The sequence below is a fragment of the Balaenoptera physalus genome (assembly GCF_965194825.1).
Source record: "Balaenoptera physalus genome assembly, chromosome: 9".
NCBI classification, from domain to species: Eukaryota; Metazoa; Chordata; class Mammalia; order Artiodactyla; family Balaenopteridae; genus Balaenoptera; species Balaenoptera physalus.
In genome coordinates this window covers 32,009,868-32,034,612 of record NC_138888.1, presented here as the reverse complement: position 1 = coordinate 32,034,612, position 24,745 = coordinate 32,009,868, and the positions used below count along the sequence as shown (strand labels likewise).

The window sequence follows — 24,745 nt, the reverse complement described above, 5'->3', positions numbered from 1 at the left end:
AGGCTCAGTAGCTGTGGCACACAGGCTTCACTGCTCTGCGCCATGTGGGATCTTCCTGGACCAGGGCTCGAACCCATGTCCCTGCATTGGCAGCCAGATTCTTAACCACTGCACCACCAGGAAGCCCTGTTGTAAGATTTTTAATCACAGTTTCAATTTCAGTGCTTGTGATTGGTCTGTTTATATTTTCTATTTCTCCCTGGTTCAGTCTCGGAAGGTTGTGCTTTTCTAAGAACTTCTCCATTTCTTCCAGGTTGTCCATTTTATTGGCATAGAGTTGCTTGTAGTAATCTCTCATGATCCTTTGTATTTCTGCAGTGCCAGTTGTTACTTCTCCTTTTTCATTTCTAATTCTGTTGATTTGAGTCTTCTCCCTTTTTTCTTGATGAGTCTGACTAATGGTTTATCAATTTTGTTTATCTTCTCAAAGAACCAGCTTTTAGTTTTATTGATCTTTGCTATTGTTTCCTTCATTTCTGTCACATTTATTTCTGATCTGATCTTTATGATTTCTTTCCTTCTGCTAACTTTGGGGTTTTTTTGTTCTTCTTTCTCTGGTTCCTTTAGGTGTAAGGTTAGATTGTTTGAGATTTTTCTTGTTTCTTGAGGTAGGATTGTATTGCTATAAACTTCCCTCTTAGAACTGCTTTTGCTGCATCCCATAGGTTTTGGGTCATCGTGTTTTCACTGTCATTTGTTTCTAGGTATTTTTTGATTTCCTCTTTGATTTCTTCAGTGATCTCTTGGTTATTAAGTAGTGTATTGTTTAGCCTCCATGTGTTTGTATTTCTTACAGATTTTTTCCTGTAATTGATATCTAGTCTCATAGCATTGTGGTCAGAAAAGATACTTGATACGATCTCAATTTTCTTAAATTTACCAAGGCTTGATATGTAACCCAAGATATGATCTATCCTGGAGAATGCTGCATGAGCACTTGAGAGGAAAGTGTATTCTGTTGTTTTTGGATGGAATGTCCTATAAATATCAATTAAATCCATCTTGTCTAATGTGTCTTTTAAAGCTTGGGTTTCCTTATTTATTTTCATTTTGGATGATGTGTCCATTGGTGAAAGTGCGGTGTTAAGGTCCCCTACTGTTGCTGTGTTACTGTTGATTTCCCCTTTTATGGCTGTTAGCATTTGCCTTATATATTGAGGTGCTCCTATGTTAGGTGCATAAATATTTACAATTGTTATATCTTCTTCTTGGATTGATCCCTTGATCATTATGTAGTGTCCCTCTTTGTCTCTTGTAATAGTCTTTATTTTAAAGTCTATTTTGTCTGATAGGAGAATTGCTACTCCAGCTTTCTTTTGATTTCCATTGGCATGGAATCTTTTTCCATCCCCTCACTTTCAGTCGATATGTGGCCCTAGGTCTGAAGTGGGTCTCTTGTAGACAGCATATATACAGGTCTTGTTTTTGTATCCATTCAGCCAGTCTACGTCTTTTGGTTGGAGCATTTAATCCATTTACATTTAAAGTAGTTATCGATATGTACGTTCCTATTACCATTTTCTTAATTGTTTTGTAGGTCTTTCTTCTCTTGTATTCCGGCCTAGAGAAGTTCCTTTAGCATTTGTTGTAAAGCTGGTTTGGTGGTGCTGAAGTCTCTTAGCTTTTGCTTGTCTGTAAAGGTTTTAATTTCTCCATCGAATCTGAATGAGATCCTTGCTGGGTAGAGTAATCTTGGTTGTAGGTTTTTCCCTTTCATCACTTTAAATATGTCCTGTCACTCCCTTCTGGCTTGAAGAGTTTCTGCTGAAAGATCAGCTGTTTACCTTATGAGGATTCCCTTGTATGTTATTTGTTGCTTTTCACTTTCTGCTTTTAATATTTTTTCTTTGTATTTTACAATTTTTGATAGTTTGATTAATATGTGTCTTGGTGTGTTTCTCCTTGGACTTATCCTGTATGGGACTCTCTGTGCTTCCTGGACTTGAGTATTTCTTTTCCCATGTTAGGGAAGTTTTCAATGATAATCTCTTCAATATTTTCTAAGACCTTTTCTTTTTCTCTTCTTATTCTGGGACCCCTATAATTCGTATGTTGGTTCATTTAATTTTGTCCCAGACGTCTCTGAGCCTGTCCTCAATTCTCTTTATTGTTTTTTCATTGTTCTGCTCTATGGTAGTTATTTCCACTATTTTATCTCCCAGGTCAGTTATCCATTTTTCTGCCTCAGTTATTCTGCCACTGATTTCTTCTAGAGAATTTTAAATTTCATTTCTTCTGTTGTTCATCATTGTTTGCTCTTTAGTTCTTCTAGATCCTTGTTAAACGTTTCTTGTATTTTCTCCATTCTACTTCTAAGATTTTGGATCATCTTTACTATCATTCCTCTGAATTCCTTTTCAGGTAGACTGCCTATTTCCTCTTCATTTGTTTTGGTCTGGTGGGTTTTTACCTTGCTTCTTCATCTTCTGCATATTTCTCTGTCTTCTCATTTTGTTTAACTTACTGTGTTGGGGTCTCCTATTCACAGGCTGTAGGTTCGCAGTTCCCGTTGTTTTTGGTGTCTGCTCCCGATGGGTGAGGTTGGTTCAGTGTCTTGTGTAGGCTTCCTGGTGGAGGGGACTGGTGCCTGTGTTCTGGTGGGTGGGGCTGGATCTTGTCTTTCTGGTGGTCAGGACCGCGTCCGGTGGTGTGTTTTGGGGTGTCTGTGAACTTATTACGATTTTAGGCAGCCTCTCTGCTAATGGGTGGGGTTGTGTTCCTGTCTTGCTAGTTGTTTGGCATGGGGCATCCAGCACTGAAGCGTGCTGGCCTTTGGGTGGAGCTGGGTCTTAGCGTTGAGACAGAGATCTCTATAAGAGCTCTCACCGTTTGATATTATGTGAGGCTGTAAGGTCTCTGGTGGACCAGTGTCCTGAACTCGGCTCTCCCACCTCAGAGGCTCAGGCCTGACACATGGCCGGAGCACCAAGCCCCTGTCAGCCACACAGCTGCTAGAGCTGAAGGGCTCCTGCAGAGGCGGGGGTGTGGGGAGGGGGGTGGCTGGGGCTCATCGCGGGGACAAGGACAGCAGAAGTTCTGGGAAGTACTCCTTGGTGTGAGCCCTCCCAGAGTCCGCCCTTAGCCCCACCAAAGGGCCTGTCGTTCTACTCCTTTTGATACTTACTACTTTTGAAAACTGGGTTCTTTAAGCTAAAGTATGTCTGACTCATTTTAATGTCTCCTACAGCAGTACCTCATTGATTCACTTCACTCACTCGTAGGCCAAAAGATATGCTGGATGCAACGGCTTGGTGCTATAATGCCAGCCAAAAAGTTGGCAGAGTTGAGTCTAGAAATCAGGTCTTCTGGCTCTCAGTCTTATGCAATTCCCTGGCTCTAGCTCATGGACTACCAACCCACAGATATTCAAGGAACTAAGCCAAACACACACTGCCAACTAGATTCTAGAAGAAGAACAGCCAGAGTCCTGTATTTTATTTTCACAATTCTACATTGTACTTAGACTCTTCCTTAGTAATTAGAGCATTTCCAAATACTTCTTGGGAACTAGAGGAAAGACGTCAGCAGAAAAGCCAATCTGCCCCTTTCTCTTAAGAGCTGACCATGAACCACCTTTATGCAAAAGGGGACAGTGGGATTTTGCAGTCTTTACACATTCTTGCCCTAAGACATCAGTCGCTGTTATTTCTTCTTGCTATCTGAAGCATGCCTTTGCTTTATATCCCATCTTACACTAGAATCTTTATAGAGTACAAACTGTGTTCATCTCTATTCTGATAATGTAGGACCAGTTAATTAAACAATTAAAACCATACAACAGTTAATCAACTTGCCAAGTACACTTCAAAAAGAAATCTTACCTTCTATATTAAATGCCAACAAGCTTTACAATCTACTTTGCCCCTGTCTGCCTCTCCCTAACCTCACTTACACCATTGAACAGTAGTATAAAATCAGTGGGTTGAAATTTTCAACAAGAAAACGAAACAGAGACAAAACAAGATAATTTAGGTGGATTTAATATATATTATTCAAGGATCGGAAGGCTAGCTTTGGGGAACTTTCTTTGGGAGGGGTTGGGGAGGAGAGCAATTTATAGCAAACCGAGCGGAAGAAAGGCAGCCTGGAATCTGAGACGCTGAACGAAGTTCCCCGTGCCTGTGCTGTTATTTGTGGCATTCATTATTGAGGCCAAAACATGACATTTCTGGAGGCCTCTCAACTTGGAGGAATTTGTGCAACTGCTTACCCGGCGGATTGCAGTCAACACCACACACCACTGGCGTTTTATAAAACACCATCACTGTCTCCGTGTAGGCCCCTCCACACTGCACTTATTGTGCACTGAGAAGACAGTGCTGGGAAGCGTACAATGCGATCCACACATCACAGCCCTTGAGCTATGTATTTCGCGGTAGCTCTGAACTACACTGTGCAAGTATAAAAGGCCAAGGAAAGAAAGGTATGCACAGAGCAAACACAACAACTGAGACACTGTCATGGGAGGTGGAGGAAATCAAAGATAACCAAACAGAAGGGGAAAGGAGTGTCTTAAAAAGTCTCAGGGCATCATTTATCGGATCATTCTTTTCCTACCAATCTGAATGACACACCTCTGTCCCAAAGTTCATTCAAATCCTGGCAAAAAGGAAGAAAGAAACCACATCCAATGATTGTGTATATGTGTATTCAAAATGTAACTCCAGAAGTAAATGAGACATTTATAATAAAGGAAGATTTTAAAGTTCCCTGATCATTATTAAGTTTGAAAAAAGTGTATTATATAAAAAATATATAAACGTACACACGTATAGTATATATAAATAAATATGTGTATATATATACACATACACATGTATACACACACACACATACCTATTGTTTTTTCTTTGAGTAGTTGAAAAAAAATTTCCAAACTTAATTTTCATTAACGATCAGGAAAAATTTGTATATATGTATATCAATAGATAGACCGACAGACAGGCATGCATTATCAAAATTACATAAGCATGTAGGTTTCTTAAAAGACACTACCAAGAATGATAAGCAGAAATCTTTCTTATATAGTATTCCTTCAAGACCAGCCTCTAAAAGAAGAGGGAAGAAAAAGAAAAATCCTCTCATAGTTCATTACAGACTTTCTATTTCTTTCCATTCCACAGGATTCAAGGAATTATGCTTCAACATTGAGGAAATTCTGCAGTGTTGTTGACATGAATGACATAAAATACTATTCAATATAGTTTTAGGTGCTAGAAATAAAAATTAAAAAGCTGCTACAAAACACACACTAGACCAGAACGCACCGCACAATACTCTCCAGTAACTGTGTCCTGCAATAATATTAAAGGAAACCCTAGTGTAGCTAGATGCATACATGCTCACCTTTAATAAAATCACATGCATACCTTAATTAACTCCTGAAGAACAGAGGAGCTTGCCTTTCTTCTATATTATAAAACCCTATTTCATGAGCTCAGTGATTCCCATTCTATGCAAGTCCAAATGCAGTATTGAGATGGCATGCTTTTCTACGCCAGTCTGCTGGTGTTTGAAATGTTTCATAATTCTTAACTGAGTACGCAATTCATCTCATAAGCAACCAGGTAAGTTTAGATCGCAAACAAGATAGAAAAATATGTTTCATCTTTATGGTATACGGAAAATGGCAAACAAATGTTAATTTTATTTTTAATAAATAAAACATCAAACTTTTACTCTTTCATCCATAGCCACAACCTTCATTTCTAAGGTGGTTATAGTTTTTATTTTCCACAAACCAGAGGTTTTCATCTGTTTTCAGGACACAAGAATCAGCTAGCTAACCAAAGGGTGTCCTCTTGGAGGACTTCTATCTCCAGCTGCAGGACCGGCCTGCCGATGGCTATTCCAGAAGCCAAGTCTACTCCTCTCACCAATATGCTCGCTCCAGGGTAATCTGAAAGCCAAGCTCTGGAATGGAGCTTCAGAAAAATCTCACACAAACCTCCAGAGCGATGGATCGTGAAGCTTGTTAAGCAAACTATTTATTGGTGAAATGTAAATATCCACACACACATTTTACACAAGGAATTATACTTATTTTTTCGCTTTAACTAAACGATAAGGAATAATAAACACCTCTGTCAGTTCTAATATGTGTCGGTTGCTCAGCTGTTCATAAAATGTGGTCCCTTAAATGCCTTCCTTTGGTAATAAAAGTTTAATGTAATGCTATTGTAGCATATGAGGAAAAATCATCTAAATCTTCATTTGCTCTAAGCGAACAGCTGCCAAATAGCCTGCAATTTCTCAGATGCAAAATCCAACTATATTTCTATTCCTACAGCTTAAAGCATATAAATTGATCTTTGATGTTGTTTTCTTAATCCAGCTGGCTACGGCCAATGTTTCTCTTCTGACTCTCCAACAAGAGGGTTAAGTCCTTGGACAGTAGAGATGGGTTTATTCAAAATTTTCAATATAAAGTGTACTGTTTTTAAATCTTGTTTTTCCTCCTGCTTATAAAAATACTAACGTTTGATTTTTGAATCGAAGCAAGTTCTTTTAATTACAAAGTGAACGTGATTATTTAAGTGGTATATGTTTATATTATGGACCTTCCAAGTCACTAAGTTATTGATAAAATATAATAGCAAGATATTGAGAATTCATCCAAGGCAAAGGACGTTAGCATTTTCATCAAACGTTCAAGAAAAATAGTAAGATCCTGAGAAAAAATATAGTCGGGAGTTTAAAATATCATGATGATAATAATTGCACCTAATATTTATTAAGCCCTTACTATATGTTGGGCATTGCTCAAAGCAAATCAGAACCAGACAAATTCAGCCAGACAGACACTTAATAAGACTTCCTGCAGTCTTACTGTAGGAGCTCTACTCCACTCACTTCCCTACCACTAGGGGAAAATTCCCCACCAGCCATGTTCATATTTCAAGGAGGAGCTAATTGATCAATTCACCATATACCTGGGGAGCAGGTGCTCTGCCAGGGAGTGCCTTGGTAGGCAGCATGTTATGGCCTCTCAAAGCAGTTTTTAAGTCTGGCTGCACAGATGCTCGAGTCCAGCATCAGACCCACTGAATCAGAATCTTCAAATATAGCACCTGGGCATCTGTATTTTTTTTTAATTTTTGTATTAGACTTTATTTTGTAGAGCAGTTTTAGCTTCACAGGAAAATTGAGCAAAGGATCCAAAGATTTCCCATATACCCTCTACCCCCCGACATGCACGGCCTCCCGAATTATCAGCATTCCCCACAGAGAGGTACATTTGTTACAACTGATGAACCTACACTGACACATCATAATCACCCCAAGTCCATAGTTTACATTAGGGCTCACTTTTGGTCTTGTATATTCTATGGGTTTGGACAAACGTATGATGACGTGTCTCCACCATTACAGTATCTTACAGAATAGTTTCACTGCCCTAAAAAAAAAAAAAGCCTCTGTGCTCTTGTATTTTCAAAAAGCTTAACCAAGGATTCTGACCATGAGGCAAGGCTGATACCAAAGTCGGCAAACAGATCCCCTCTCCCATGGTAAGACTACCTGCCCTCACACTCAAGTCCATCAGCTTTCTGTTTTCACTCCGGCCAGGCACCATCCAAAGGAGCATACTCACCTTTTGCCCCTTTCAAAGACCCAGACACAAAAGCCAGGACCCAACGCACTAACTGATACATCAATTGCTCAACTTTTCACTTAAAATCCTTTTTAAAAGACTGTTTCATATAGCCCGATAACATAAAACTTATCTGCCAATCTTTAATGACAACTGTATTTGAGACTACCTTCGAGAAAGAAATCACAAGATAGAAAAACACAAGACACCTGTTTGACTATAGATCTTATCACAGATCAGGCCCAATGAAACTATTCTTACCTCTACTGGCCAGGAGTGTTTCAAGTATTTTTAAACAACTGACCAAAGTGGAAGTCAAGTTGTAACGCAGAAAAATCTTAATCACTTAAATATTTACTTTATTACTTTATTATTATTTTAAAACAGAGGCAAACAGGATCTGATACAAAGAAAGAGGTCTTGAAAAGGTTCTTAAGAAATAACAGTAATTTCCTTATACCTCACCACCTGAATTTCTGATTCTTGAACTCAATGACAAGCAACTTCTGGGTAATCTGAGGAAAAAAAGTACATTTCATTTTGAGATATCTCAATTTTTAAACAATGATCTGAGGCAGCAGTCTTTCTATTAAGCTTGACATTTTTTTCCCAGGTAATAAAAGTTTTTCATTCCCGGTAGATGACTAACAAACTAAAGTAAAACAAAAGACGAAGTGGCAAGGTCTTTGTTAACCATGGGCAAGTAGGGAGCAACAGATGAGTCTTCAAGACTTTGACTTAAAACACACACAAAGCAACTACTTCAACTACATAAGAAGAAAAAGTGTGAGGCATCAGAAACATGGAGGTTCAGAAGCAAGAAAGTTAGGGAGCATTTGGGTATGCCTCCCCAAAAGGCCACCTTACCAGCAGTATGTCCACCTGATCCAAAGGCCAATAACCCAGCCCTCTACCGCCCTCACAAACTGCTTTCATTTTTTCATTTCCCTTGGCTTCCTGAGTGAAACTCTACCACTTATGATTCTTTAGCATGAACAGGCTTCTGTTAAAATGCAAATACCTCCTAGAAGGCAAATACAAGTAATCATCCACACAGGAGTCATTCACTCAGATTGCGGATCCTCTCATTATTTAGGTGAGAGATCGGGTACGTTTGAGAAACTAGAGGAATTTTAATTCTGGACAGAGAAAAAGTAAGCAGGAAGCATCGGACATTTTTTGTATTATGATACTACAAAAGAGTAACAGAATATCATCATGGAACTAGGAACAAGAAAGTCTAGGGAAAAAAGCAACAAGAAATAGGAGAAGAATATGAAAAAAAAAAAAAAAGGGGGGATTTTAAATTTTGGCCTGAATTAGAGAAGTGGGGTAGAAATTCTGTCTTTATCCACCTGCTCCAAGATTTAGCACCCAGAACTCAGTTCAAAAACTTTATAGACTTTTACAAATCGACTTGAAAGTCTAATCATTTGTGCCTTATCTCCATGGGAAAACATACTCTCCAAATAACTTACTGACGTATACATATATATAACCTGTTCATAAGCTGGAAATGTCCTTTATAATGCTTCTCTGCACATATGTATTCACATATCCAGATGGTCACCTCAAAGCCCTCCTATATTACTTCTGCCATAAAATGCAGCGTGACGTGTGACAGACAGCTACTTGAAATTCAGAATCTTTTCCAACAGAAATAATATTTTTCCATGGTAAATGGGTTTCAGGCCAATCATTCCCCTTCCCAACTTCAAATCCCATCCCCACACCTATTAGGTCAGTAACATGCCCAAATGTAAATACTAAGGTCCATCATAAGTTTTCCAGCAGAATTTGGAGTTAGTTTAACATTTACTGGGAAACCTAAGTAAAAATCAACACGTGATAGATGAAATAATCTGACTGCAGGAGACCCAGGAATAAAAGGTCTAAAATGTTAGGGGAAGAAAGGGTAGGTGGTTGAGTGTACGTATATGTATCCAACAAATGTACAGATCCAACGAGGCTTCCTGAAGGGGGAGGAATAGGGAGAACTAAAAGTGGGAAGTTAGCAGTATCACTAGGAAGAAGGGTAACCTGGCCTGAAAGCACAATTATTCTTGACCTGCTGGCAGATGTATTCACCCTCCACTGTGGCTTTCGATCAAGCTACAGGAGGCTAAATACACCTGTTAGGGCTGCCCTGGTGGCGCAGTGGTTGAGAATCTGCCTGCTAATGCAGGGGACACGGGTTCGGGCCCTGGTCTGGGAAGATCCCACGTGCCGCGGAGCGACTGGGCCCGTGAGCCACAACTACAGAGCCTGCGCATCTGGAGCCTGTGCTCCACAACAAGAGAGGCCGCGATAGTGAGAAGCCCGCGCACCGCGATGAAGAGTGGTCCCCACTTGCCGCAACTAGAGAAAGCCCTCGCACAGAAACGAAGACCCAACACAGCTAAAAATAAATAAATTAAATTAAATTAAATTAAAAAAAAGATAGCATCATGTAATGGCAATTCTATAAATCTGGGTTTTTGGAAGTGATTTCAATGGAAGACCTGTCTCAAAAGAAATTAAGAAATAAAAGTCTGGAATAAATCTCTTAAAAAAAAAAAAAAAAGACACCTGTTACTATGTTGATATAATACCCCTTGCTCTGAATTTCATGCTCACAAAGATATCCTGAGATTTAGCACCATCTGACAACTTTCTTATTATGAAGGAAAGAATTAAATGACCAATAAATCTAAATGTTTCATTCTTCCTGGCAGTTATCTCTCACTGTAAATTCATTTCCTGGAATTCTTATGTCTACATTTATAGAACTGGTCAGCAAGGGCAGTTTTCCTCTGCCTGACTGACTCGGGCACAGTGAATAGAGTTAACATACATCCCAATGCTGAGCATCAGACCCTGCACAGTGAAATTCTCCCAAGTCCGATCTTGTTGAAGAACCAACCCCGCCTCCACCAACATTATCACCAATGCTTGGTCCAGAAATGTTTGATGAACAAAGCCACAAACTTTACATAATACATAGCTTAGGACCCAAACCAAGTGGATAAGAACTAAACTATACCTATTAATTGCAAAAAACAAAATAACATATGTTAAGTAGAACAGCATTTCCATCCATTCTTCTCCTATGACCTACCTCTGCTCTGCCCAATTAAACACACATGCAAAACAAAATGGACTATCTAGACACCTGCAGGAAATAGTGAATCAAGAAAATGAAAACTAACAAAAAGCATCTGTAAGAAAACAACGAACAATGTCAAAACAGATGCTACTAAAGCTACCACAACCAATTAAAAGTCTTGTTATAATGAGATACCCAGAAAACGTCCTGGCTATATTGAGGGAGAGGGCCCACTTCACTTTATCCTAGTGACAAAACAGGCTCAGTGTCCAGATTTTCCTAAGTAGAAAGTAGATTTCTAATTAAAGATGGTAGATTGAAAATACACATTTAGCTCTGCTCCCTATGGAAGCTATTCTAAAATGAGGTGGTTAAGTGCACACATGAGCACAACACGCACATATTCTTTTCCCCCCTGACAATGGAAAGCGAGAAAGAGAATGGAATCAGTGCCAACAAAATTTTGGAAAGCAGACTGGAAAAGGGTAAACAATAGAGTCCATGCATTTTTTTTATATTTTATGTTTACTTTGCAACCAACCTCTCCTATGGGTGGAAGCCCACCTCTTCTTAACGTTTAGCAGAAGTGAAGAGATTAATCCATTTGAACCCCAATGGTATTCTGGCTTTGCAAGAGGATAGGATTCCTAGTTAAAGCCAAGCCACGTAAAGCCTGGGCCAAAACTGACAGCGCTGGCCAGCATGGTTTGCTCCTAACAGAGTTTACATTTTATTATGCTATCCTTGACATATAAGGAAGTAGGCATTCAAGCCTTTTCTTATAACCCCAAATTTCTGCTTGGATTTTACTATTTAACCATTTTCAAATGAAAAATGTACTAGGCTAAGTATTGCCGAGTTTTCCTAAGTACATCATTCTTCGAAGTCTAAGAGTTCCTTTCTCCTCAATGAAGATTTGCTTACCAACTCCAGCCCATAATAACTTGGCACTTCTGTACTTTTATCTAAACCATAAACAGTATTTTATCAACTATATGCATATTCTTGTTTCACAGGTAAAGTTTACCTCTGAAAGTAAAATCTATACTCAATTTAAGAGGACAAATTATACCTTATACTTTTCTCTTTATCTTCTCAGACAGGAAACAAATCAATATTGGGGGACAAAAATTACTTCTAAACTCACAATATATATTTAAATGAATACTATTTTGAGGCCAAATTCATAAAATACTGTGGAAATATGACTTCTTTAACTTTCTATTTTTCTTAAAAATTATATACCATCACTAATGAAGGTCAGTAACCAGTCACTAAAGTAATTTTTAAGAAGTGAAACTCCACATTCTTTTTGTCCAGCTTTTTCTCTTATTCACTTTGAACAGCAAAACTTGGAATAAATCTGTGAAAACTATAACCTCTTAAAAAACAGCAGTGACTAAAACTGTTAGATTATATAAAGAGGCTGGTATCAAACTTCTAGCCAGATGAGCACACCAAATTTTTCTAAGTATCTTTTTAAGAAACTGTCAGATACCATTTCCATTAAAACTTATGTAAAAAACCATAAGCAGCAAATCTCTGTAGGCTAGCAGATTCTCTGTAAACTATTTGCCTACAGTGACTTTTGACATTTGATTCAGACAAGCTTTCTGTGCTATAGAAGAAAAGCTTATTAGAGTGTTCCTATTTGATTCACTTTAAATTGCTGCTGACAGAAATATAGAAAGAGATCAATGAATATAATAAACAGATCATAATAAGACTCAAATTCTTTCCTATGTTAATAACTAGATGATGCACAAAACTAGACAACTCAAAACAGGTTAAAATGGCATATTCTGCAAATATAGCACACAGTTATGAAACGTAGTTCAGTTAGTAGTTTTGAGGCTGTCTCTCTAGAATTAAAAAAAGAATAATATTCCTAATCATAACAGAGTTGATGTGAAACTCTGTTGCAGAATATAACAAATATAAAAATAGGAATCTGACAGATCATTTTTCAGTACTTTAATCATTTAGCCACCTTGCATGAAGAAACTTTCTGACTAATCCAGTGCTTCTTATAGACTGTATTTTATTATGTTATATTGCATTTGATCCCCTTAAGATTCAAATGTTAGCATATTATATTTAAGTGCTGTAAATAGGGATGATAAATTCTGTACATGTTTCCACTAGGCCACAGAGTCTTGATCCCGCTGTGGAAAGGATGGATGGAAAGAATGGCCCCAGCTCGAGCTTCCGTGAAATAAATTCAACAACACTCACAGGTAAAGGCAAGATTCTCAAATTTCTGTTCCCCCATTCAAGCTCCTGCACACAATCTCCACAGAAACCTTGGTGGGGGGGAATAGGGAGATAGGATCAAGGAGGAGAATATTTGGCAAAATTTCCTAATGGTTGAGAAATAAAAACTGTCAGAAACATCTTTAATTTGCTCAGGAGAAGACTGGAAAAGAGACTGGAAATAAAACAGTAATGAAAACAGAGGGATTCCCAGTGGAAGGGGTTTAACAAAAGATACTTTGTTTCTTGTTGAATGAAAGAAAAATAAAATTACATCTCATTTGATGAACTCTGAAAATGAGTTAAAATTTTTTTAATACCTACTTATGTTAGAGAGCAAGAAAACATATCTGAACAGATTTTAAAGTACAAATTTTATTCTGAAAATGACTTTCCCCACTATTTCAAATGTTATTCAACCTTCAAATAATTTTCATTCCAAAACAGGAAAAAAAATTCAAAGATCTGGTGCCTGTTCTACTATCACCCTCAGGTGAGAGTAAAACTTAAGTAGTAAATTACTGAGGCGTCAGCTTGCCTGGCAGCACGTGTGAGAAAGGGGCAGGCAGAGATAGATGCTGCCTTCAAAATTATGTCAGGATGGTTACTCCTAGTGAGAAGTTACTTTCAAGTGTCAATTTAATGCTTTCAAAAACCACTGATGCAAGGGCAAAAACGGCAATCCGCAGATTTTGAAACCAAAAGTGGGGAAGACAAAGGAGAACCAATGTGGTTGAATTCTTGACTGCTGAAAAATTAAAACCATATCATTCTTTAGTTTGCTCAAGAGAAAAGAGGAGCATTAGAGAAAAAGAGGCAGGGAGTAAGGTGTTAATTACACTCTCCTCTCCAAGCCCAGCCTACACCCAGCCAGCCAGCAGCCATCTGACCTGTGGCAGCTCAGATTTGTGTGAAAGAACTCTTAGGCTTCTGGGAGTCTACATTCTCTCTATGCTGTGAGATCCTGAAGGGCCAAGACCACTTCTGCATTGCTCTCACGCCTCGTCAGTTCACAGCCTTTATAGAAATTTAATAAATCATTTTCATTTATTTAAACCCATGAAGTGTTTCTACAAAAAGTTAGCCTACTGTTTCTAAGCACTTAAAAAGCAAGGCAGCTGTGGATAGACGTAGTAATATGAGAGGGTGGAGGATTACACACACACACACACGCACACACACGCACACACAAATCTTTCTTTTCTAACTGGAAAGGATGGAGAGAAGATCTAGGAACACAAACAAGCAAACACAATCATTTAGCTTGGATAAGGATAAGAGTTTTATACACATAGGAGAAAGCAGAGAGAAATCAACAATTAACCTTTTATGAGTAGCGCTAAAGGCACAGTCCTGCATTGATGCCCTATGGGGAGAGAGAAGAAAGTTCTTTTTCTCAAGGAACTAACAATCCAGGTGAAGAAACAACATAAGCATGAGAAAAATCAAACAATAATACAAGAGTTTAGCTGTTGTTCAACACAACAATACAAGAGACTCTCACAAGGCAGCACATGATTAATTGTCCAATGACTGGTGAAAACAAGTTCAGAGGAAGAAAAAACCTCCAGACAGCTGGATTTAAGTTGGACATTAAAAGACTGGGGGGAATCGTGTGGATGGGGAAATTGAAATGGCAGAGATGATCTGATCAGAAACTTGAGGAAAGAAAGGACAGGCAATTCAGCGCCTTATTAGAAGACCAATTTGGCTGGCAAGGGAAAACACAGAAAATCCTATAGTAATCGATCAAAAGACATCCTGAGGTCATACGCAACAGCGTCCTGAATGCCCAGCTAATGAGTCTGCTCTGCTCCTGTGAACCCCTCAATGTTCTTCAAGCTGAACCAAAGTATTCAACTACTCACATGGCATGGCAGCCTTTTCCCATTTACTAAACAAAAATTACGTTATTGGATAGAATTATCACCTTAAATTCCTTTTTGAGCTAAAGGAACAAATGGACAGTTAACCAGAGACATTCCATCTGGACCTATGTCACTGGAATTTTAAATGGCATATAATATATGCCAATTAAATTGTTCACGGTTCTATTTAAATCATATTTAAATCTAACGCTATTTTGCAGGAGTTTAGAGGGCCACAACTTCCAGATCCTCTACAAGATGTAGACAGTTAAAACTATTTAACTCGTAAACCTAGTAAGGGTCGATTACATAGAAGTCTAAAAGAACAGCCTTGGAGGGTGACAGTAGACATAAACAATCAAGTAAGTACATAAAACACTCAAAAGCAATGATAACAAATTGGATTTCTGAGGCCAGTACTCCACACAAGAAAGGCAAGAAGACCTTGACACATTCTACTGCCTGATAAACAGTTTTATCAACAGAACACTGACGAAGAGCCGCCTACATTCTGACAGCCTTATTCATAGCACTGAGAAAAAATGGCACTGACATTCCTGTGTGGGCAGGAACAATGCCCTCAATTCTCAGACAAAATCAACACGTGGGAAAAACTTTCAGATGCCAGAGGAAAATGTGAGCAACTCTAACTCAGAATGCACATTCACTCATGCTTCCGAAGTCTTACAGGAACTTTCACATTTATTTTCAGACTTTAAAAATATATATACAGACTTATCAGCTGTAGTAAAGCCAGCTCAATCCTAGAAATAGAGGAAGCAAATATTTTCATTCTTACTTTGCAATCTGAGAATAGAAGAAAAAAGAGGAAGTGACTTCCCCAAGACATCCAAAGAGTCAAAAGAAAAGTAAACACAGATCTCCTGACTTTATATCCATGGCACCAACTAAATCTTACTGTATTTTTCCTCAGAGGAAGGAGCCCTGCTGTTTTAACACATGGAGTATGTAAATGACTTCAGTGGCAATATCACAAGAGTCCTCCTATAGCAGAGTCCCTGGAACAAGTAGGCAAAATCCAGGAGACTCCCAAAAATTCTTTACCATTAAATTCTGGTACCAAAGGGGCTTGTCACATACCATTTTGCATATCTCAATGAGATAAAAATAGACATATCAGAGAGTAGAAATTATAAATTTTCTTCATTAAAAACAATAATCTTCAAAGTAAAGATTTTTTTCAAAAAATATTTGAGATCTCAGTTTATTATCGAGATGACAGACTAGTATACAAGTGTAAATTGTAATTTTTACTAACTTTAATGAAAAAATACTTCACACAAAGATTTGGAACAAATGCACAAAGAGACTCAGCCTTGCGTCAAAATTAATGCATGGCTTAGCAATAAGCCTATTGTTACATAAGCCAGAAATAACATTAAAGTCAAGCCATTTCCATATTGTTTTTGTACTTAATTAAAATCATTCTCCAAAAATGCACCATTATCCAATATTTATGCTCATAAATACTGTGTGTGAAGCAATTTTTATGCACTTAGTATTAATATATACTCTCTTTCTTCAAAAGAATGCAGACTTCAAAGATAACAGTTTTGAAAACGATGTTGCCATGGCTCCCTGGGCAGTTTTCTCCACTTAATTCCTGAGGTTCAAGAATAGGTTCAGATGGCCCACGGGAGCAAGAATGTAGAAACAGAGAGCCAGGAAAGGGCAGGGGGCTGGGGGGAGGATAAAAAAGGATATATGGAAATCGATCTATCTATTTTAAGGGAATAATCTGTGAAGCAGAGATGACAGTAAGACACCAAATAAATAAAAATATCCCCAAGAATTATGTTTCTTGATTTAAAAAAAATTATTCAGTTAATACAGTAACACTGACATTAAATGGTATAAAAAGGGTATTTTTGTTGACCAAAGGTACTGACAGATAACAAAAACAGGAATCTGCCTAACTTTCCCAATGCTCTAATCACATCGATAAAACCATATCTATAAAAACCACTGGTGTGTAGCGTAACCAAGGCAGTGGATAAAAAAAGTCCCCCTTAAATTACTGCAGCCATGTTCTAATATCAAATAGCATTCTTGACCTTGCTAGGTCTTTTATACTAGTAACTTTACAACCTCTGGTCCATTTCTTCCAGCTCCTTTTTGCTCTATCGATCAGTTTTAATCATCTTATCCTGGCATTTCTTGCCTTGTAGAACTTCATCCTACTCTACAAGGTCCCTATAAGTCAGGCTGTTCCAACTCCTCAAGACTTCCTGTACAGGCCATGCTTCCCTCTACTGTTGTAGGTGCCCTAAGTGAAGGCATTTAGGCCCTCTTCAGTAGGCATGCTACAATCTAAAAATCTAATTGAAAATTAGATACATGTACATACAGAAAGAAAAACAGCAAGCAATAACTATAGGCCTCTAAAAAGCCATGAAAGACATAATTATCATCTTTAATGACAGTAAACAGCTGGAAACAAATCTAATCTCCCCAACCAAATAAAGTAAAAGTATTTATTTCCCACACTGTATTCACTTCCTTAAGTACTTGCAAGTTCATTTACAGTCACAGTTTCCCACAACATACTTCCCCCCAAGTAGTCCTCAGACACCCGTTTCCGGTACAGAGCTACAGAACGACAGATAAGCAGCATGAGCACATCACCCCATCTGCCTAAGGTCAGTGCTGGAACTGGGAAACGAGAGCGTGCTCAAACCACGTGATGGCTGTTCTTTGGGCTCTGCTCCTGAGGAGGAAGTAACAGCAGTCTGATCAGTGTCAGACCCATTCTAATGATACTAAGAACTCAAAGAACCTAGATGGGAAGGAGAACTGGATAAAAGAGAAATTAATCAAAAGAGGAAATACCACTTATAAGGCCTGCATTGTGACAACTATTGTGACACTGATGAACTACAGCCTCTGGTCAAATATACAGTCACTGCCTAGGTTTCCAGGTGCATAAAATCTGCTGTGGGGTCACATCACTTAAGTCTACTCAAATTTTGTTCTGCTTTGTACTTGACAGGAAGAAAAAAAGTTTACACAACACTTATATGCTACAAGCTTATTTCAAATTTATCTATTATCCTCAAAAGTTCGTTCTTATAATGGTATATTAACTAATCACTTATTAGCTGAAAAGACAACCTGTAAATTAATACTGTCATTGAAATAAAGAGTCCTCTGCTTCTCCAACCAATTTATGTTGAACCATAATGGGATGAGAGAATATGAAGAACTGAATGGCAATTAAAAGTATAGTATTTCAAAACTTATGCACTCAACAAGAGGTACCTGAAAGGAAAATTAGAGTCATGAAAGCATAAAGCATACATTTTTTTTTTCAAATATTCAACTCAAGAAATTGGGGAATAAACCAGAATAAACACAAGGAAAAAATAAAGAACAAAACGTTACAAAACAGAAAAGAAACAAATAAAACCAAGCTGCTTCTTTGAAAGATTAAAATGGTTAACTCTACAGCAAGAATGATGAAGAACGCACAAATAACACAAGAAATTAAAAATGCATCAAAATCAAAGACACAAGATGAGAACACTACGAACAACTTCATACCAAAAGATTTGTCAAGTTAGATGAAATGGGCAGTTCCGCTAAAAATATGAATCACTGAAGCTTATTCAAGGAAAACCAGAAGCAGACTATTGGAAAATCAAACCAATGATTTAAGGAAAAAAAAAACCTCCCAAAAATATTCTTCCCAAGACAGTTTTCTGTTTGTTCGTTTTGTTTGTTTTTATTAATTTGAACATGCTGCGGGGCATGTGGGATCTTAGTTCCCCGACCAGGGATCGAACCCGTGCCCCCTGCAGTGGAAGTGTGGAGTCTTAACCACTGGACTGCCAGGGAAGTTCCCCCAAGACAGTTTTAAAGGCAAGTTTTACCGGATCTCCAAAGAACAGTTAAATCCCTAATTTAGGCAAATTTTTCCAGAGAATACTAAAGGGAAGCAACTTTATGAGGTTAGTACATAACCCAGATAACAAAATCCGATGAAGATCATTTGATAAAAGAAAATTAAAGACAATATATGCAAAAACCCTAGATTAAAAATACAAAATCAATGCCGAATCATCATGAACAAGTAGTATTTATATTAGGAATTCAAAGACGGCTTCATGCTAGAAAACAATGTAAATTACAACATTAATAGATTACAAAAACATATATGATCCTCTCAGTTGATGCAGAAAATACATTAGATAAGATTCACTACCTATTCATGTCTTTCACCACCTATTCATGAAACTTTCTAGTTTAGTCTTAGAAACTAGGAAAAGAATACCCTTAATCTGAGAAAGAACGCCCAGTTTTAAAACTCCTAGAGCAGTCTTAGAAACCTAAACAAAACTTATAAAAAGACGCTCAGCCTCCCAAGTTGTAAATTGTAGGATTATTTCCGTGTTTTCAATTATTTACCATATGCTCTTCCTGTGACAGGATCATACTTGCCCACCTACTGTCATCAACCTTAACCACAGGACTTGCTTGGTCAATGAGATGAAAGTGAAAGTGGTACATATTACTTCCAAGCAGAAGATTCAAGAGCCATAGTGTGGTTCTGCCATGTTTTCTTTCCCCTCTACTGTGAGACCAGCATTTCCCAGGTGGAGGATACACCTTTAATCTTGGTCCAAAACTCAAGAAGACATGGAACAGAGCCTACAGCTAACCCACCAAGGGCATATAACATGAGCAAGGAATAAACCATTGTTATTTTAAGTCCAGAAGATTTGGAGGTTGTTTGTTATTGCTATTGTTGTCTTTATTGTATAACCTAGTAAAAGTTGACAGTGATCAAATAGATGCTAATTAAAATTTTGAGACGATATTTCACACCATTATGATAGGTCAAAATTAATAATTCTAGTAACAAAAAGTGCTGATGACAATGTGGAAAAATCTAACAGTGGTTGCTGGTTGGAATTTAAATTGTCACAACCACTTTGGAGACTGCTTTGCCAATATCTGGGAAAACTAAAGAAGTAAAACAGCATCTTAGCAACCTAGCAATTCCATTCCTTGGTGTCTACTCTGCAGAAACTCTTGCAGAAGTAAATAAGGAAACATATATAATAATGTTCACTGAAGCACTGACTGTTAAACTATATAAAAGAAATTGTGCCTCAGCAGGGGAACAGATAAAATGGGTTAGTCATTCAAAGGAATACTATATGGCAGTTAAAATGAATAAAGTAGATTTACACGTGATAAAAAGACAAATGCAGAGAAAGAGGAGCGATGGGAATAAGACTTTAGCAATATCTTTAATGCTTTATTTCTTTGAAAAAATATCTAAAACACATGGCTAAATGGTGACATCTGGTTAAAATTTTAATGATAAATACACAGCTCTCCTATTATTTTTGTATTTTTGTATTTTTAAATATATCTTGACTTTTCTTAAATGACAGGCAACAAAAGTAGATTGAAACCATAAAGCACATTGGTCAACCACGAGCTTTGGTGATAGATGACAGGGGCCTTCAAGATTATCTAAGTAATCCTATATTGTAAAGATAAAGTCAATTTCTGGGCCTCAGTTTGACCCACAGAGGTTGAGTAAGTGACTCAAGGTCACATAACAAGTTATCAACAAATTGATTCTCAAAATCTAGACTTCCTACCTTCTAGGATAGGTAGGAAAAATGAGGGACATGTGATCAAAAACAATGTAACTGAGTCAGGTTCAGAACACGGTTCTACTGTTTCCTTATTGTCCCTACCCCTACTACTGAGAGATATACAGTATTATTCTCTCTCTCTGAGAGCTTTAAGGATTTTTAATCATCTTCTGTACTCCTTTTCTCAAAACAACTAACATAGCAGAACAACTGTAACTGAATGAGTAAAATTAAGTTCTACATAACTAATACAAAGGTAAACGTAAGGACCACGAAGCAGTCATCTTAGTAGTTCAGCAGTCAGGTTCACGACCTCCACAGCCAAACTGCTGGGGTTGGAATCCTGGTTCAACCACTAACTAGCTGGGAAACTTTGGGCAAGTTATTTAACCTCTTTAAAGCCTTACATTCTCTCATTTTACAATGGGAATACCCACAATAATACCTACCTCATACAGAGTCTTATAAATATGACACGAGGTAACTCGTTCAAAATTCTTCACATAGTTCTTCAGTAAACATTAGCTATTAGTATACGTCATGTAAATAAAGTAATCTAGCTATGAAAAGCAACAGGCTCTTTTGATTGTCATAAAATAAAGCATTAAATGCTTTTAAAAAATTACATTGGCTTTGGTCAGCATCAGTGCTAATCAATTATATGCTTAGCAAATCAAGAGTGTTTTTTAATTAAATGAAACGAAATTAAATAAGCTAGATTTTAAATCATTATCTGTCTCGGGATGAAAACACTTGGGATTAAACTGCTGAAATTTCATTACTCTGAAATTTCAACCTAGTGCAATGTTTCTCCTCAAGTGAAACACTTATGGCCATGGGTAATATTCAAACTATTTAATGCCCATCCACAACAGACACCAGCCAATACACATGACTGGTGCAGCCTGGCAGAACATCGGCCCTGCTTACCCTTAAGGGTCAGGAACTATCGTTTCTAATGGAAATGATGACCCTCTTCTATGTTTTCTTGTTTTGCTTTTTTTTTTTTAAATGCAGAATTGTGACAAACTATCTTACAGGAACACAAAAATCTATTCACTGTGCCAGGCCACAAATGAGGGCAGACGATACTTTTGCTGTCATTCCACACATCAAGATAGTTCGCCTAACAGCTCCCGGTCTCACCTCCAGGTCACAGCTGTACTCGGTGCCATCTAGGAGGGTCACTTTGCACTGAACAGTTTTGGTCTTCTTGGTGGCTTTCTGAGAGGCCTTCTCTGCTTTTAGCTCATTGGTCTGAACTTCCTTCGTCTCCCTGTTTGCTGCTTCATCCGATTTGTCCTCCTGTATTTCCTTTACCTTCTCCTCTTCTCTCTCCTTACTTACTTCCTCAACAGGCTGTGGAGGAAAAAAATTAAGTTCATACTAAAGGTGACCAATTCGCAGAAGGCCACACAGGAAAAAGGAAAATCTTAAGTAAGAACTGTGATTGTTATAAACACTGTGAGCCTAAAAGATTTCAAAAACTTTGCCAGAAGGGGTATTTTCCTACATTTTCTTTCCCCCAATCCACCTCCAATTTTCTCATTTTGCCAATTTGGCAACGTCAGCATTAAATGAGTAAAAGAAACTACGTCCCAGCAACTACAATTTAAATACCATGTCAAATAATATTTCTAATTACAATTTCATACCATGGCAAAACCTAGGCTTCATCAGGCAACCAAAAGGCACACACATACAAATCTACTTCTTCCTATCCACTGAACCCCTAAATAAATCAAAGATACAAAAGTGCATATTATTTAAAAGGAGAGGTGGAAGGATTCTGAGAGTACCTGTCTAACCCTAAAATGAATAGATATGACTTTTTTATGATCTGCATATACAGGGAATTTTTTTTTTGCATTATTATTTTGAAAGTTTTAAAAGAAATAATAGGAGAGGGCTGTGGTAGACCCTCTAAAACCCATATTCCAGATACAGTAAGCCAAAGCAGTATCTTAATATAAGATAACTGAAAATGATTCAAAACAAAACCTTTTTGTTAACATGGTTATTCCATCAAAGCTTTCACTTGCAATCACTTCTCAAGCACACTTGTGTCTCCATACTGCTCACCAGAGGTTTCTCTTCCTTGACGTCAACCTTAATCTCCTGTTGTTTTCTCTGGGCTGTTTCTTCAGCATCACCCTTGGCCTGCCTTTCTTCTTCAGGAAGAGATTCCTCCTTATCTAAAATCTGCTCTTCCCCAACAGCTTGGGTAGGCTCTTTTTTATCTCCTCCGTCTTTGGCCACTACTAAGTTATAGGACTTTTGTTTCTTAAGCCACGGGGGTATGAATCGAGAAATCCCTCTGCTCTCAGATGGATCTTTCTCTTTCTTCTGGCGGCGTGGACTACTTTGGCTTTCAGCTGGAGGAGGTGACTGGGAACCTTTTTCCTCCTCTGGATCAGATGACTGATTCTGCTGATTTTCTGCTACTTCTTTCGGTTTCTCCTTGGTTGCATCTGCGCCTAACTGGTCAGATTCTTTCTTCACTTCAGATGCGGAGCCCACTTCAGTAGTCATGGTCACAGCTTATTCTATAAACAAAACAAAATCACCAAAGGTTATTTTACAAACTCCCAGTTTTAGTTTGGAGGCAAGGGGCAGGGTAAGGAAGGGTGGGAAGGGGAATGGCAGAAAGATGACAGGGAGAAAACACATTTAGAAAAAGAAGGTTCAGAAGCACAAGAGACAAAGGAGACTGCTACCCTTAAAGTTTATAATTCTCTATCAGAATCAAAGAACCAGAACTAGCACCACAATAGAATTAATTCTCTGATTCTGTACAGAGAAAACTTCGAAACATCAAAAGCTCTAGAAAGATTACTTTTGTTTGATTTCACATAGCTATAAACAATAATTCACCCCAAAAATTCAACCTTTTCAGGAAAATTCAATTTTTTAAGGAAAATTACTTTTTTCTACTTGGTACTCCTTATTCTACAATATGAAAATGTTATTGATAATGCTAGAAAATTCTGAGACACATTTCACTGCAATTTCACACATTAAAACCAAAATTTTTAAAAATGTTAGTTATTATAAAAATGAATTTTAAGCACTGGGGGCTTAATTGTGAGATAACTAAATCTGGAACAAAAATATCTTCTTTTTTGTTCCAATATTAAATCCCATAATTCACCATCACTATTCTAATGCAAAAATTAGTCTTCTAAGAAAGGTACTAAAACTATAATCAAAACTCCAAACTTCCATCCCACCCAACCTCATATACAGTTTTCCTAGTATATGTGATTATAAGAAAAGTATCTAGGGGTCCCAACATGAACCAAATGAAGACATCATAGGGGTGGGGGGGAAATGCATCTAATAATCAATCCTATCACAACTAATGAAAACAAAATAGAAATTAAATCTCAAAGTATCTGGCTGTCTAAATTTTACACAAGCCAAGAGGGAGTTTCGAAGAACAGTAGCACCACTGACATAAAAAAACAACAGGCAGGGGCTACCCTGGTGGCTCAGTGGTTGAGAATCTGCCTGCCAATTCAGGGGACACGGGTTCGAGCCCTGGTCTGGGAAGATCCCACATGCCACGGAGCAACTGGGCCCGTGAGCCACAATTACTGAGCCTGCGCGCCTGGAGCCTGTGCCCTGCAACAGAGAGGCCGCGATAGTGAGAGGCCCACGCACCGCGATGAAGAGTGGCTCCCGTATGCCACAACTAGAGAAAGCCCTCGCACAGAAACGAAGACCCAACACAGCCATAAATAAATAAATAAATAAAAATTAAAAAAAAAAAAAAAGAGTCTAAAAAAAAAAACAACAACAGGCGGGCACTTGAAAAGATGCTCAACATCGTTAATCGGAGAAATAAAATTAAAACCACAATGAGATATCACCTCACACCTGTGAGAATGGCTATCTTCAAAAAGAACACAAATAACGAATGCTGACAAGGATGTGGAGAAAAGGGAACCCTCATACACTGCTGGTGAGAATGGAAATTGGTGCAGCCACTGTGGAAAACAGTATAGAGGTTTCTCAAAAATCTAAAAGTAGAACTACCATATGATCCAAGCAATTCCACTCCTGGGTATATATCCCCAAAAAGCAAAACACTAATTTGAAAAGATACATGCACCCCAATGTTCACTGCAGCATTATTTACAATTGCCAAGATGTGGAAGCAACCTAAGTGTCCATCAACAGAAGAATGGATACAGAAGATGCAGTGTATATCTACAATGGAATACTCCTCAGCTATAAAAAAGAATGAAATTTTGTCATTTGCAACAACATGGATGGATTTGGAGGGTATTAAGTGAAATAAGTCAGACAGAAAAAG

At 37.9% G+C, this 24,745-nt stretch overlaps 1 protein-coding gene and 1 long non-coding RNA gene across 26 annotated transcripts in view; one reads left to right on the top strand and one right to left on the bottom strand.

Moving 5' to 3' along the window:
* LOC309666952 overlaps positions 1 to 21,566 on the top strand; it is a 31,436-nt gene extending 9,870 nt beyond the window's left edge. The window contains exons 2-3 of the long non-coding RNA XR_014267411.1: positions 3 to 12,913; positions 19,244 to 21,566. This is a non-coding gene — a long non-coding RNA (uncharacterized lncRNA). The remainder of the gene's footprint in view (positions 1 to 2; positions 12,914 to 19,243) is intronic.
* EPB41L2 (erythrocyte membrane protein band 4.1 like 2) overlaps positions 1 to 24,745 on the bottom strand; it is a 214,170-nt gene that overhangs the window by 90,335 nt on the left and 99,090 nt on the right. For all 25 annotated transcript variants that reach the window (XR_014267271.1, XM_082474499.1, XM_082474506.1 and 22 more), the window contains 2 exons: positions 22,510 to 22,973; positions 21,574 to 21,786 (listed from right to left, as the gene is read on the bottom strand). Coding sequence is in view for 24 of the 25 variants with exons in the window: in XM_082474499.1 (XP_082330625.1) it covers positions 21,574 to 21,786; positions 22,510 to 22,959 (663 nt within the window). In the remaining variant the exon portion in view is untranslated. The remainder of the gene's footprint in view (positions 1 to 21,573; positions 21,787 to 22,509; positions 22,974 to 24,745) is intronic.